The sequence below is a fragment of the Triplophysa dalaica genome, chromosome 16 (assembly GCF_015846415.1).
Source record: "Triplophysa dalaica isolate WHDGS20190420 chromosome 16, ASM1584641v1, whole genome shotgun sequence".
Taxonomy (NCBI): Eukaryota; Metazoa; Chordata; class Actinopteri; order Cypriniformes; family Nemacheilidae; genus Triplophysa; species Triplophysa dalaica.
The window spans coordinates 2,192,236-2,207,260 of NC_079557.1; the positions used below are offsets into that span (position 1 = coordinate 2,192,236).

General features: G+C 39.8%; 4 protein-coding genes across 4 annotated transcripts; all 4 read right to left on the reverse strand.

The window, feature by feature from the left end:
- Positions 1-59: 59 nt before the first annotated feature.
- Positions 60-2,569, reverse strand: LOC130438468 (protocadherin gamma-A11-like). The gene has a single exon (XM_056770398.1). The coding sequence runs from the start codon at positions 2,439-2,441 to the stop codon at positions 60-62; it is 2,382 nt and encodes a 793-aa protein (XP_056626376.1). The 5' UTR covers positions 2,442-2,569.
- Positions 2,570-3,124: 555 nt separating this feature from the next.
- On the reverse strand, positions 3,125-5,612 carry LOC130437742 (protocadherin alpha-3-like). Its single transcript, XM_056769296.1, has one exon. The coding sequence runs from the start codon at positions 5,501-5,503 to the stop codon at positions 3,125-3,127; it is 2,379 nt and encodes a 792-aa protein (XP_056625274.1). The 5' UTR covers positions 5,504-5,612.
- A 372-nt stretch (positions 5,613-5,984) lies between these two features.
- Positions 5,985-8,390, reverse strand: LOC130438469 (protocadherin alpha-C2-like). Its single transcript, XM_056770399.1, has one exon. The coding sequence runs from the start codon at positions 8,388-8,390 to the stop codon at positions 5,985-5,987; it is 2,406 nt and encodes an 801-aa protein (XP_056626377.1).
- Positions 8,391-9,511: 1,121 nt separating this feature from the next.
- LOC130437741 (protocadherin gamma-A5-like) lies at positions 9,512-14,722 on the reverse strand. Its single transcript, XM_056769295.1, has 2 exons — positions 12,193-14,722; positions 9,512-9,684 (listed from the first exon to the last, which is right to left on the reverse strand). Exons 1-2 carry the CDS (start codon positions 14,554-14,556, stop codon positions 9,646-9,648), a joined length of 2,403 nt encoding a protein of 800 aa, XP_056625273.1. The 5' UTR covers positions 14,557-14,722; the 3' UTR covers positions 9,512-9,645.
- Between the last annotated feature and the right edge of the window lie 303 nt (positions 14,723-15,025).

Genomic DNA, 15,025 nt, shown 5'->3' on the forward strand with positions numbered 1-15,025 from the left:
ATTCAAACATTGGAGTACAACATTAATCACAAAAGTCAGCTGCCCATGGGCTATATTAGTTAGCAAAAAACATTTCTTACCTCTCCAGAATCTCTCCTCCTACGATCTGGTATCACAAGAGTATTCCTATTACTACCAGGTGCTAGAGTAGAACCGATACTCATTCTGGGACCAACTAGCATGTACCGTTTGTCTCCGGATCTGTACTGAATGCTGTGACACAGAGTCCCGTCGTAATTCATATCTTGTAAATACTTGGACGAATAGTCAGTAGATTTAGAGCACTGCATTACCATCAACACGATGATACTGATGATAAAAAGTACTGACACAGAGCCCAATGTGATGATCAAATAAAATGTCACGTTGTTTTCCTCCTCGTCTTTTACTGCGTTTTTAACATCAGAAGCAGCAAAAGCCTCTTTGGGCTCCACAACTTTGACAATCACAGACGCTGTTGCTGACAGAGAAACGTTGCCATTGTCTTTCACCAGTACGACCAGTTTATGCTGGTTCTCGTCTGTTTCTGTGAATGAGCGAAGGGTTCTTATCTGTCCTGTATATCGATCCAAACTAAAGAGACTGTGATCACTAACTTCCTGCAGTGAAAATAATAACCAGCCGTTGTATCCAATATCTGCATCATAAGCTCTGACTTTAGTCACTAAATGACCTGCGTTCACATTGCGAGGAATCTCCTCCACACCCTCAGCAGAACCGTTAGCGCTGACTGGATATAATATTACTGGAACATTGTCGTTCTGATCCAGAATAAACACATTCACTGTCACGTTACTACTCAGAGACGGAGATCCAGAGTCTGTAGCGAGTACTTGGAAATTAAACATTTTAAGAATTTCAAAGTCAAAACTTTTCAACGCATAAATCTCTCCGTTTTCCGAGTTAATATTAATAAAGGATGTGTATTTGTTTCCTTCACTACTGTCTCTCCATAATTGATAGCTGATTACAGCATTTTCATTCGAGTCTTTATCAGAAGCAGACACAGAAAACAAAGATTGTCCTGGGACATTATTTTCAATTACATAAAACGCATAGGGTGAAAAGGAGAATTCTGGTCTGTTGTCATTTACATCTGATATCAGGACGGTTACAGTTTTAACAGACGACAGTGATGGCTGACCCGCGTCTCTCGCAACTAATGTGATATCATATTGAAATTTCGCTTCCCTGTCAAGAAACGTTGATGTAACTAATGAGTAAATATTATCCTGGGTTGAAGACATCAGCTTGAAAGGGATTCCATCAGAGAGTGAACAGGAGATTTTGCCATTGAGACCAGAGTCTAAATCAGACACGCTTATCAACGCCACTGTCGTTCCAGGTTTTGTGTCTTCAGGAATTGCGCTTGAAAACGATGTCACCTCTATTTCTGGAGCATTGTCATTCACATCGGCAATGCTAATGAATATACTTTTATCCGTCGCAAGTGGAATGATGCCTTTGTCAGATGCTTCGATGTCAATCTCATATTTTTCTTTGACTTCAAAATCCAAAAGACCCTTAACAATAATTTCGCCAGTGACTGAATTAACTTCAAAAAGTTTGCGTAAATTATTATTCACATTACTTCCCAAAGCATAAACTACCTCGCCGTTTTGCCCCTTGTCTGAATCAGTCGCGTTAACTCGCAAAATTGTTGTGCCCACAGGTGCATTTTCATTCAGCGTAACTGTGTAAGTCTCCTTCGTAAAGACAGGTAAATTGTCGTTTACATCCAGTACATCGATCAGTATTTCTATTGAACCAGATTTAGGAGGTTTCCCCCCATCTAAAGCAGTCAATTCTAACCTCATGTTTTCAGTCACTTCCCTGTCAAGCGGCTTGTGTAAAATCAGAATCGGAATTTTACCATCTTCTCTATCTTTAATTTCCAGACGAAAGTGATCGTTTTGGTTAAGTTTGTAAGTCTGAACCGAATTGATTCCAGTGTCAGGATCACGGGCTGCCTGTAGCGGATAGCGCGCTCCTGGCATAACAGATTCCCATATTTCCAGACGTTTTTCATTCTCCGGAAATAATGGACTGTGGTCGTTTATATCTAATATCTCTACAGTGACGTAATGTATCTGTAGTGGATTTTCTAAAGCGATTTTTAAGTTAATTAAACACGGGGTGATTCGTTCACACACCGCCTCCCTGTCTATTTTACCGTTCACATACAATACACCGTCATTTTGGTTGACGCTGAACAATGACTCGCCTGAGGTTGAGACGATGCGAAATCCTCGCTCCTTTAAGGTTCTGTGATCAATGCCCAAATCCTTCGCAATGTTTCCCACTAAAGCACTCTCTTTCAGTTCCTCAGAAACGGAATACCGCGCTTGTCCAAAAACTGTTCTGCAGAACAAAAGCGATACTGCAATGAAGGCGAGCTTCGCAGTCTGATGAAGTCGACGTGACCGTCCTCTTTGTTCCATTTCTCATATATCACAAATACATTCCCGTGCAACTTCACTGCAAATCTACAAATAATAGTTGAATAATCCCATCAATGCTTTGAATGAAATAAATCAGACAACGCAAAAACGCGGTGCTGATAATATACAAGCCAAACGGCACCAGTGGTGAATATGAGAGAACATAAACCAAGAGGGTGGAATGAACTGATCAACTGTTTGACGTCATGAGCCTTTCTCTGGGTATGCACTGACATCTAGCGATATCAAGGCTTTCCTGCCATTTCCAAAAACAAACTATAATCAGTAAAAATATGTGTGATAATATAAATGCAAACGGCAATATTTTAACACAATGCTTAATTACTCAGATTTTCCAGTTTTCCAAATAAATGCAAATATGGAGAGAGCGAAGCAGAGATGCAGCAAGACGGCTTCAAAAATAGACAAAGTTACAAATAAAAATAATTATTATTTTTATACTTTAAAGCACATGACTAACCCATGATACCAGCTATAACACAATCATTAGTCTTTTAAAGCTTAAGAAAACATAACATTCATTACACAAACAGGTAGACAGACAAAGAACACATTTTGCATTTCTAGAAATCGACAAAACCTATCTACAATGATAGCATAAACTAAGATTGTTGCCAATCTTTATTTATTGATGCTAATGGAATTTGACATTGTTAAAACACTTAGTCTCTTACCTCCCCAGAATCTCTCCTCATACGGTCAGATACCACCAGAGTATTCCTATTACTACCATGTGCTAGAGTAGAGCCAACACTCATTCTGGGTCCAACTAGCATGTACCGTTTGTCTCCTGATCTGTACTGAATGCTGTGACACAGAGTCCCGTCGTAATTCATATCTTGTAAATACTTGGACGAATAGTCTGTAGATCTAGAGCACTGCATTGCAATCAAGACGATGATACTGATGATAAAAAGTACTGACACAGAGCCCAATGTGATGATCAAATAAAATGTCACGTTGTTTTCCTCCTCGTCTTTTACTTCGTTTGTAACATCATAAGCAGCGAAAGCCTCTTTGGGCTCCACAACTTTGACAATCACAGTCGCTGTTGCTGACAGAGAAACGTTCCCATTGTCTTTCACCAGTATGACCAGTTTATGCTGAGCCTCGTCTGATTCTGTGAATGTGCGAAGGGTTCTTATCTGTCCTGTATATCGATCCAAACTAAAGAGACTGTGATCACTAACTTCCAGCAGTGAAAATAATAACCAGCCGTTGTATCCGATATCTGCGTCGTATGCTCTGACTTTAGTCACCAAATGACCTGCATTCATATTGCGAGGAATCTCCTCCACACCCTCAGCAGAACCGTTAGCACTGACTGGATATAAGATCACAGGAGCATTGTCGTTCTGATCCAAAATAAACACGTTCACTGTTACATTACTGCTCAGAGATGGAGATCCGGAGTCTGTAGCGAGAACTTGGAAATTAAAAGACTTGACTGTTTCAAAATCAAATTTTTTTAAAGCATGTATATATCCACTTTCTGGATCAATCTGGAAAAAAGATGCCATGCTGTTTCGAGACCCATCACCACGAATAATAGAATAACTCATAATAGCGTTTTCATTCAAGTCTTGATCAGAAGCGCTTACAGAAAATATGGAATTACCGGGGACGTTATTTTCTCGTAAATAAAGTTCTATAGGATTTTTTGAGAACTCTGGGACATTATCATTCACATCTGACACCTGGATTCTCAGAGTTTTATGGCCAGATAAAGGAGGATATCCTAAGTCGGTTGCTGTTATAGTTACATCATAATATGAAACCAGTTCACGATCTAACAGGTTTTTTGTTACTAAAGAGTAGTACATGTTATCTTGGACTGATGTTTTTAGCTCGAAGGGCACGCTGTCTGTCAAACTACAAATTACTTTTCCGTTGATTCCAGAATCTTTATCAATCACACTAATAAATGATATGACTGTGCCTGGTTTGGAGTCCTCTGAAACCACGTTGGACAACGAGGTGACATCTAGTTGAGGTTGGTTATCATTAACGTCAATAATTTTTATGACAACCCTACAGTCAACTGTCCGCGGAGGCTGTCCTTTATCCGTGGCTTGGACATTTAATCTGTAAACGTCGTTATCCTCATAATCGACATTTCCTTTAACAGTAATTTTTCCAGTTACACTGTCCAAATAAAAAATGTTATTTGCGGAATTTTTTGAAGATTTCCGCAGAGAATATTCAACCTCTCCGTTTGTACCACTATCAGCATCGCTTGCGTTAACGAAAACAACAACTGTCCCTACAGGCGCATTTTCATTTAGTGTTACGGTATATGTTTCCATGCTAAATACAGGACTGTTATCATTTATATCCTGGATAGCGATTGTGATATTCAAAGAACCAGATTTTTGAGGACTGCCACCGTCTAAAGCAGTCAGAATTAAAATGTGTTTGGCATGCTGTTCCCTGTCTAAAGGCTTTTGAACTACAAGAAATAAGATTTTGTCGTCATCGTCGCCGTCTTTCAACTGTAACTGAAAATTGTCATTTTGTTGAAGTTTATAAGAACGAACTGAATTTATTCCAGAATCCAGGTCACGCGCTGTAGGCAGTTCAAATCGCGCACCAGGATGCGTATTTTCCGGTATTTCTAAGTATAAATCATTTTCTGGAAATGTAGGATTGTGATCATTAACATCAGTAACTTCGACAGCAATGTAATTAATTTCAAGAGGATTCTCAACAACAAGTTTTAGGTTTATCAAGCATACGCTGTTACCGTCGCATATCTCCTCTCTGTCGATTTTTTTATGCACGTTCATCAGGCCATTGTTCTGATTTATCTGGAACAGAGCGTCATTAGATCCAGACACAATACGAAGCCGCCTGTCCGTCAACGTGCTGATATCAAGACCTAAGTCCTTCGCAATATTTCCCACGATAAATCCTTCTTTTATTTCCTCTGGAATAGAGTATTTTATCTGCGCTGAAACCTGCAGTCCGAAGCACAACAAAAAGGCGAAACAAATAGCGGTCCAACAGCATTCCCATTTGCGTCTTTGTCCTTCAGTTTCCATTGCGATTAAATAAACTGTCAAATACAACTTATATCAGATCTATCAACTCATATAAACCATAAATAATGTATATTGTGCGCTTTGGATTTGTATGAGGAACCGATCATCATTTCGGTGTCTTTGAAAATCGTATGAGCACACCCCAGGAATACTGTGATGAAAAAAGTGTCATACATAACGTCATAGCAGTGGGAGGGCTAAAAACATTTCACTGTGCAACACTGACACCATGCGATGTCATGCCCTTAATAAATTCCTGTATCGAGCTATAAACAGATCAGTATTTTATAGGTAGCACCTAGCTCAATTATCCTGTCACCAAAACGTATCTGTGCTTATTATCTTAGTAGGGTTTAAACTGATATTACTGCATGTTCACAATACAGCTGGTGCAACCGAACACCAGTAAAAACAGAAAAGATTATACTTAATTAAATTTTTGAACAGAAGTCCTCAAGTTTCCTTTGTGTGAGGATACAAATTATCTAGGGAATTTGTAAAAGAAAAACGCAGAGATGCTTACCTCTTCCGAGTCTCTCCTCCTTCGATCTGGTATCACTAGAGTGTTCCTATTACTGCCATGTGATAGAGTAGAACCGACACTCATTCTTGGTCCAACTAGCATGTACCGTTTGTCTCCAGATCTGTACTGAATACTGTGACACAGAGTCCCGTCGTAATTCATATCTTGTAAATACTTGGACGAATAGTTAGTAGATTTAGAGCACTGCATCACAATCAGCACGATGATACTGATGATAAAAAGCACTGACACAGAGCCCAATGTGATGATCAAATAAAATGTCACGTTGTCTTCCTCCTCGACTTTTACGGAGTTTTCAACATCAGAAGCTGCAAAAGCCTCTTTGGGCTCCACAACTTTGACAACCACAGTCGCTGTTGCTGACAGAGAAACGTTCCCATTGTCTTTCACCAGTATGACCAGTTTATGCTGGTTCTCGTCTGTTTCTGTGAATGAGCGAAGGGTTCTTATCTGTCCTGTATATCGATCCAAACTAAAGAGACTGTGATCACTAACTTCCTGCAGTGAAAATAATAACCAGCCGTTGTATCCAATATCTGCGTCGTAGGCTCTGACTTTAGTCACCAGATAACCTGCGTTCACATTGCGAGGAATCTCCTCCACACCCTCAGCAGAACCATTAGCACTTACTGGATATAAGATCACTGGAACATTGTCGTTCTGATCCAAAATAAACACGTTCACTGTCACATTACTGCTCAGAGACGGAGATCCAGAGTCTGTAGCGAGAACTTGAAAATTAAAATGTTTAACGGTTTCAAAGTCAAAACTCTTCAGCGCATAAATCTCTCCATTTTCTGTGTTAACATTGACGAAAGACGTTAACTTGTTTCCCTCACTACCTGCTCTCCATATTTGATAATTGATTACAGCATTTTCGTTCGAGTCTTTATCATAAGCAGACACGGAAAATAAAGATTTTCCCGGGACATTATTTTCAACGACATAAAACGCATAGGGTGAAAAAGAGAATTCTGGGCTGTTGTCATTCACATCTGATATCAGAACATTTATAGTTTTAACAGACGACAATGCTGGTTGCCCCGCGTCTCTGGCGACTAATGTAATGTCATACTGTAACTTCCTTTCCCGGTCTAAAGTCGACGTGGAAACTAAAGAATATGTATTATCTTGTGATGACGGCATTAATCTAAAAGGCTTATCATCTCCTACAGAACAGGACACTTTCCCATTGAGCCCAGAATCCAAATCAGAAACGCTTATTAAAGCTAATGTGGTACCTGGTCTAGAATCCTCTGGAATGGTGTTGGAAAATGAAGTCACTTCAATTTCAGGTGCATTGTCATTTACGTCAACAATCTTTACGGTTACGCTTTTATCAGTAGCAGTGGGAATCATGCCCCTGTCAGATGCCTGTATGTCTATCTCATAGCTTTCTTTAACCTCATAATCTAAACGCCCTTTAACGGTTATTTCACCGTTGATTGGATTAATATCAAAAAGCTTTCTTTCATTATCATTAACATTTTTGCCAAACGAATAAAGGATCTCGCCATTTGCGCCTTCGTCAGAGTCCGTAGCGTTTACTTGTATTACAATTGTACCTACCGGTGCATTTTCATTTAGCATCACAGAGTAAACATCTTTCGTGAAAACGGGGGCGTTGTCATTTATATCCAACACATTAATCTTTATCTCCATTGTCCCTGATTTTGCAGGCTTTCCTCCATCTAAAGCCGTTAATTGCATATTAATGATTTGTGTCATTTCTCGGTCTAAAGGCTTTTGTAAAATCAGAATTGGAATTTTACCGTGTTGTCCACGATCCTTGACTTCGAGGCGAAAATTATCACTGTGGCTGAGTTTATAGTGATTAACAGAATTACTACCACTATCATAATCGCGCGCTGCCTGCAGCTGGAATCGCGCACCGGGCAGGGCAGATTCTCCAACCTCTAAATGCAGTTCACTATCAGGAAAACTCGGAGCGTGGTCGTTGATGTCCAAAATCTCTATAGTGACATAGTGGATCTCGAGTGGATTTTCTAATGCGATTTTCAGATTGACCAAACAGGGGGTGATTCTCTCGCAGACCTCCTCTCTGTCTATTACTCCGTTCACATACAGCACACCATCATTCTGTTTGACGCTAAACAATGACTCGCCTGAAGTCGAGACGATGCGAAATCCTCGCTCCTTTAAGGTCTTCTGATCTATGCCCAAATCCTTTGCGATATTCCCCACAGCTGCCCCGTCCTGCTGTTCCTCGGAAATGGAGTACTGTATCTGTGCATGCACCACTACTTGAAACACAAACAATACAGCTACGAGTGTGAATTTCGACGGCTCCTTCAGCCGTTGCGCGAAACACCTTTGTTCCATTTTGCAGAGAATACAGAGGAGCTTCCTAGCAATTACTCAACAACGCTATATAATTCGATAGATGTATGACATTGATCCTCCAAATAGTGGAATTTATTTTGGAAAAGTATCAGCCTGACAGCAAAAGCCAGTCTCCTGTAGCACCACTGCAAACCTCGAGCAAAATGAGATAGAGCGACAGCGTTCTTTGACGTCATAAGCCAAATACTTGGTTTACAATGACATCTGGCGATCTAGCCGTTATAGTGCAATGCATTTTAATGCACACAGTAAAATGAACAGACATAGGCCTACAACTAAATAATAAAATAATAATTAAGCGACAATCGATGCAAATTTTTTAAATCTTCAAATAAAATATCCAGAACTGACAACGTTCAACTACCACTTAGAAATCACAAACACCTTAAATTCAACAATTTATTCCACCACACATTCTTAAAAAAATAATTAAAACATTACTTAAACTCGTGGATATTAAATGCGATGTCATATCTTTTTTTCCCTCTATGGCTAAAAAAAAGTCAAATACATCTGCAAAAGACAACACATTTTAACAATGATGATGTATCTATTGAGAAGTATTCGCACAGTATCTACCCGATTAAGTTCAATACGTTGTCAAACGCTTGAACTAATTCAGCACTGATGTATTGGACAGCTCCCGTACAATCCAAGATCTAAAAGTCTGAAAAAATGTTTAAACATTGTTTGAATAAATAACGTTTTTTAACTTTTGGATTTTCATCAATATTTTAGGTTAAACTGAAAGAGTTGATCATAAAGACAACCAATATGACCAATATGACCAATATGACAATTTACAGATAGAAAACAATCATCAGTCTTACCTCCCCAGAATCTCTTCTATGCTCAGATACTGCTAGAGTATTCCTATTACTGCCAGGTGGTAGAGTAGAGCCAATACTCATTCTTGGTCCAACTAGCATGTACCGTTTGTCACCAGATCTGTACTGAATGCTGTGACACAGAGTCCCGTCGTAATTCATATCTTGTAAATACTTGGACGAATAGTCAGTAGATTTAGAGCACTGCATTACAATCAACACGATGATACTGATGATAAAAAGCACTGACACAGAGCCCAATGTGATGATCAAATAAAATGTCACGTTGTTTTCCTCCTCGTCTTTTACTGCGTTTTTAACATCAGAAGCAGCAAAAGGCTCTTTGGGCTCCACAACTTTGACAATCACAGTCGCTGTTGCTGACAGAGAAACGTTCCCATTGTCTTTCACCAGTACGACCAGTTTATGCTGGGCCTCGTCTGTTTCTGTGAATGAGCGAAGGGTTCTTATCTGTCCTGTATATCGATCCAAACTAAAGAGACTGTGATCACTAACTTCATGCAGTGAAAATAATAACCAGCCGTTGTATCCAATATCTGCGTCATAGGCTCTGACTTTAGTCACCAAATGACCTGCGTTTACATTGCGGGGAATCTCCTCCACACCCTCAGCAGAACCGTTAGCGCTGACTGGATATAAGATCACTGGAACATTGTCGTTCTGATCCAGAATAAACACGTTCACTGTCACGTTACTGCTCAGAGCCGGAGATCCAGAGTCTGTAGCGAGCACGCGGAATTGAAACGTCTTAATAATTTCGAAATCAAAACTTGTAAGCGAGTGGATGACTCCTGTTTCCGAGTTTATATTCAAGAATGATGTTATGTCATTTTGTGCCCCTAAACCTCTAATTATCTGGTACGATATAACCGCGTTTTCATTAACGTCATGATCATGTGCACTCACAGAAAATATCGAGCTTCCAGGAACATTATCTTCGAATAAATAAAGCTCAAGAAAACGACTTGAAAACTCTGGTTTGTTATCATTTACATCTGCTACTTGGATGCAAAACGTTTTAAAAGAGGACAAAGGGGGCTGGCCCAGATCCCTGGCCGTGATTGTGATATCAAAGCTGGGCTTGACTTCTCGATCTAAATGCCCCCTTGTCACCAATGAATACATATTTTCTTGAAAGGAAGGTTTCAGTTCAAAAGGAACGCTTTCAGAGAGACTGCACACAACTTTACCATTGACACCATAGTCTCTATCTGAAACACTTATCAGAGCGACTACCGTGCCAGGTTTAGCATCCTCAGTGACTTCATTTGATAACGAAGTCAGCTCCATTTCAGGCCTATTATCATTTATATCTTGTATTTTTATTATAACTCGACCTTGTGCAGATAAAGGAGGCTGCCCTTTATCTGACGCCTGTACATCAAGTTTGTAAATATCTGTCTCCTCAAAGTCTACCTCGCCTTTAACCGAAATTTCACCCGTTACGCGGTTTAGGTCAAATATATCATAAGTTTTGCGTTTTAGAGTTTGACCTAGGAAATATTCAATGTCACTGTTCGAGCCCTCATCGGTGTCGGTTGCCTTTATTTTAATCACTGTTGTTCCAATCGGCACATTTTCTTGTAACGCAACAGAATACATCTCTTGGATAAAAACGGGACGATTATCATTACTGTCCAGCACAGTAACAGTGATATTTAGCGTTCCTGATTTCGGTGGGCTTCCACCATCAACCGCCGTCACAACGAGCAGGTGTTCTGCCTTTTGCTCACGATCAAGCGGTTTTTTTAAGACCAAAAACGGATTTTTTTCTTCATCACTTGTCTTGATGTCAATCTCGAAATTTTCATCCTGACTTAATGTATACAAGCGAACAGAATACGGTGCTGCATCTTGGTCGCGCGCTGCGTGCAATTGGAAACTGGTTCCTATTGGGGTGTGTTCCGCAATCTCAAAATGCTGCTTTTGCTCAGAAAAACTGGGACGGTTGTCGTTTATGTCAGCAATTTCTATAGCAACATAGTGAATTTCTAAAGGATTTTCGACTGCAGTTTTCAGATTTATTAAGCATGGAACATTGCCGTCGCAGATCGCCTCTCGGTCTATCTTTTTATGAATATATAATTCGCCATTATTCTGATTTACCTGGAAAAGCATGTCTTTGGAACCAGAGACTATACGAAACCGCCTGTCCAACAAAGTACTCAGGTGAAGTCCCAAATCCTTAGCTATATTTCCCACAACGGAACCCTCTTTCATTTCTTCTGGAATGGTGTATCTTATTTGAGCTGAAATCTGTCCAAGGCACAGCAACAAAGAAAAACACAAAGCAATCCAGCAGTACTCGCATCCGGACCTTTGTCCATCCATCCTTATCGAGTCCTTTAAATCCGCCTATAACGAGTCACGGTGTAGCTTGACTCAATTGTTTTAATCCCATGTAGACACAACATTTAAAAAAATCGAATACATTTCCGATTCGTTTGTGTTGTTCGGCCTCTCGTAATGTGCAGCTTTCGCAGTTTAACAAAACTGAACAGCCATGCGCAGCACATATAGGTGGGCAGGACCAAATCTCTATTGCAAATCCTTATGTAACACTGACACCACACGGAACAAAATCAGAAATATTTCTAAGATGTCACATTTTCAATGAGAAAAGACAAAACATTACATTTCATTATATTAGAACAAAATGTATAAAATATTACCTCTTCGAACGAATAGCCCATATTCAACTATTAGTGCATATTCAACAATGACAACACACAATAAATAAAGAAATTAAAAAATGTAAGCGAACTTTGACTGTCTTAATATATACTAATGGAGAACATTAAAATGCTACCAAAAAAGTCACAAATCTCAGGCGTCAAAATACTATAGAAAAATGCAAACAAATAATTAAGACATTTATTATTCTCATAGATTTACGGAGAGACAAAAATCCATAACTTTTCAAATGACCTTACCTCCCCAGAATCTCTCCTCCTTCGATCTGGTATCACTAGAGTATTTCTATTACTGCCAGGTGCTAGAGTGGAACCAATGCTCATCCTGGGTCCAACTAGCATGTACCGTTTGTCCCCGGATCTATACTGAATACTGTGGCAGAGAGTCCCGTCGTAATTCATATCTTGTAAATACTTGGAAGAATCGTCAGTAGATTTAGAGCACTGCATTACAATCAACACGATGATACTGACGATAAAAAGCACTGAGACAGAACCCAATGTGATGATCAAATAAAATGTCACGTTGTTTTCCTCCTCGTCTTTTACTGAGTTTTCAACCTCAGAAGCTGCAAAAGCCTCTTTGGGCTCCACAATTTTGACGATAACAGTCGCTGTTGCTGAAAGAGAAACGTTCCCATTGTCTTTCACCAGTATGACCAGTTTATGCTGAGCCTCGTCTGTTTCTGTGAATGAGCGAAGGGTTCTTATCTGTCCTGTATATCGATCCAAACTAAATAGACTGTGATCACTAACTTCCAGCAGTGAAAATAATAACCAGCCGTTGTATCCAATATCTGCGTCGTATGCTCTGACTTTAGACACCAAATGACCTGCGTTCACATTGCGGGGAATCTCCTCCACACCCTCAGCTGAACCATTGGCGCTGACCGGATATAAGATCACTGGAACATTGTCATTTTGGTCGAGAATAAACACTTTGACTGTCACGTTACTGCTCAGAGACGGAGATCCAGAGTCTGTCGCGAGCACGTTGAATTGGAACGTTTTCACAGCTTCAAAGTCGAAACTTTTAAGTGCACTAATTATGCCAGTTTCAGAATTAATATTGATGAATGAAGTCCTGTCACTTTGTGTCTGATCACCTCTCATAATATCGTAAGCAATGACTGCGTTTTCATTTAGATCTTTGTCTGACGCGCTCACAGAGAACACCGAAGCACCCGGCGTGTTATTTTCCACTAAATAGAGCTCGAGGGGGTTTTGGATAAACTCTGGTTTATTGTCATTAATATCAGCCACCTGTACAGTAATGGTTTTATAGGATGAAAGAGGCGGCAGACCCAGATCAGTAGCTTTAATTGTAATTTTATAATCGGAGACAAATTCCCTGTCCAAGCGCTCTTTAGTGATTAAAGAATACATATTTTCCTGAACTGATGGTTTTAACTCGAAAGGAACGTTGTCTGAAACACTACACAAAACCTTACCATTAAGACCAGAATCTTTATCTGACACACTGATGAGAGATATTACACTTCCTGGTTTTGAATCTTCAAAAATTATGTTTGAAAGTGACGTCACCTCTATCTCGGGATTATTATCATTCTCGTCTGTGATCTTTATAATGACTCTGCAGTCAGAAGTCATCGGAGGTTGGCCCTTATCTGTGGCCTGGACGGTCAGTCTGTGTATCTCGTTCTCCTCAAAATCAATTGGCTCTTTGATTTGAATTTCACCCAAGACACTATCTAGGCTAAATGTTTCGTGCACCTTTCGTCTACTAGTTTTACCAAAAGTGTAAAAAACATCACCATTTAAACCCTGATCAGAATCAGTAGCGTTGACTTGTGCTATGACGGAACCTATAAGTGTGTTTTCTGGAACAGTAACAGAATAAATATCTTTATTGCAGACTGGACGGTTGTCGTTAATATCAAGAACATTAATAGTAATCATTAAAGTGCCTGATTTCGGGGGACTGCCTCCATCCACAGCAGTCAACACAAGGCTGTGCTCTGATTTTTGCTCTCTGTCTAACGGTTTAAGTAACACTAAAATTGGATTTTTTTCTTCTTCGTCGCCGTCCCTCATTTCCAGGTCAAAATGATTGTTCTTTGCCAGTTTATATAAGCGAATATAATTACTTCCAATGTCAGGATCTCTTGCCGTTTGGAGTTCGAAACGTGCACCTGCGACAGTGTTTTCAGCCATTTCAAAATGCTGTTCTTTCTCTGGAAAACGCGGACTGTGGTCATTTACGTCTGTGATTTCAACTCCGACATAATGTATTTCAAGTGGATTTTCAACGGCGATTTTCAAATTTATCAAGCACATGCTATTTCCATCACACACCTCTTCTCTGTCGATTTTCTTATAGACAAAAAATTCTCCATTGTTTTGATTTACCTGAAAAAAATCATCTTTAGATCCAGAGACTATACGGAACCGCCTATCCACCAAGGTATTTGCATCAAGACCCAAATCCTTTGCGATATTTCCCACGACATAACCCTCGTTTACCTCCTCAGGAATGGAGTATCTTATTTGGGTTGAAACCTGCTCACCGAAGCTCAGCAGCGAAGACAAACACAAAGCAATCCCCCAGTATTCCGATATGCGCCTTTGTCCTTCGGCTTCCATCGTTAAGGATTTCTTTGAAACGGTTTAACGAAAATTTCTAGTAAATCAGACAATAACTGCAGCGTATATGCATAATCGAATCGTTTAAAACATATGATAATGTATCAGTGATTTCTACAGAACCATCCTGCTTGCCGTAATATGAGTTTATACAGCTCTAATGCCAGTGCAAACAGACAGAACAGCCATGCGCAGCACAGTTCAAGGGGAGGGCTACATCTTCCACCTCCAATACACAATATGACAATGCAACACTGACACCCTATGGCACAATCAAGCAAACAGGAATAACTTTATACAGATCAGATGCAGATGCAGAAACTCCCACGGAAATCTCAATGAAAAGGGGGAAAATCATTTCAGCACCTTGGACAACGAATGTTTTGGTTAAAAGCTGAAGATAGGCAACAATGGACACAGCATAAAAATATCCAGTGAATATAACACTCTGAAAATTTTAACATGAAGG

What these genes read in the sequence shown, in the direction of transcription:
- LOC130438468 (XM_056770398.1), bottom strand. Translation starts at nt 2,441, where the DNA reads ATGGAACAAAGAGGACGGTCACGTCGACTTCATCAGACTGCGAAGCTC.
- LOC130437742 (XM_056769296.1), bottom strand. Translation starts at nt 5,503, where the DNA reads ATGGAAACTGAAGGACAAAGACGCAAATGGGAATGCTGTTGGACCGCT.
- LOC130438469 (XM_056770399.1), bottom strand. Translation starts at nt 8,390, where the DNA reads ATGGAACAAAGGTGTTTCGCGCAACGGCTGAAGGAGCCGTCGAAATTC.
- LOC130437741 (XM_056769295.1), bottom strand. Translation starts at nt 14,556, where the DNA reads ATGGAAGCCGAAGGACAAAGGCGCATATCGGAATACTGGGGGATTGCT. An exon ending in GGAGGAGAGATTCTGGGGAG is followed by an intron (nt 9,685 to 12,192) that starts GTAAGGTCATTT and finishes GCTCATTCACAG; the next exon opens with AAACAGACGAGGCCCAGCAT.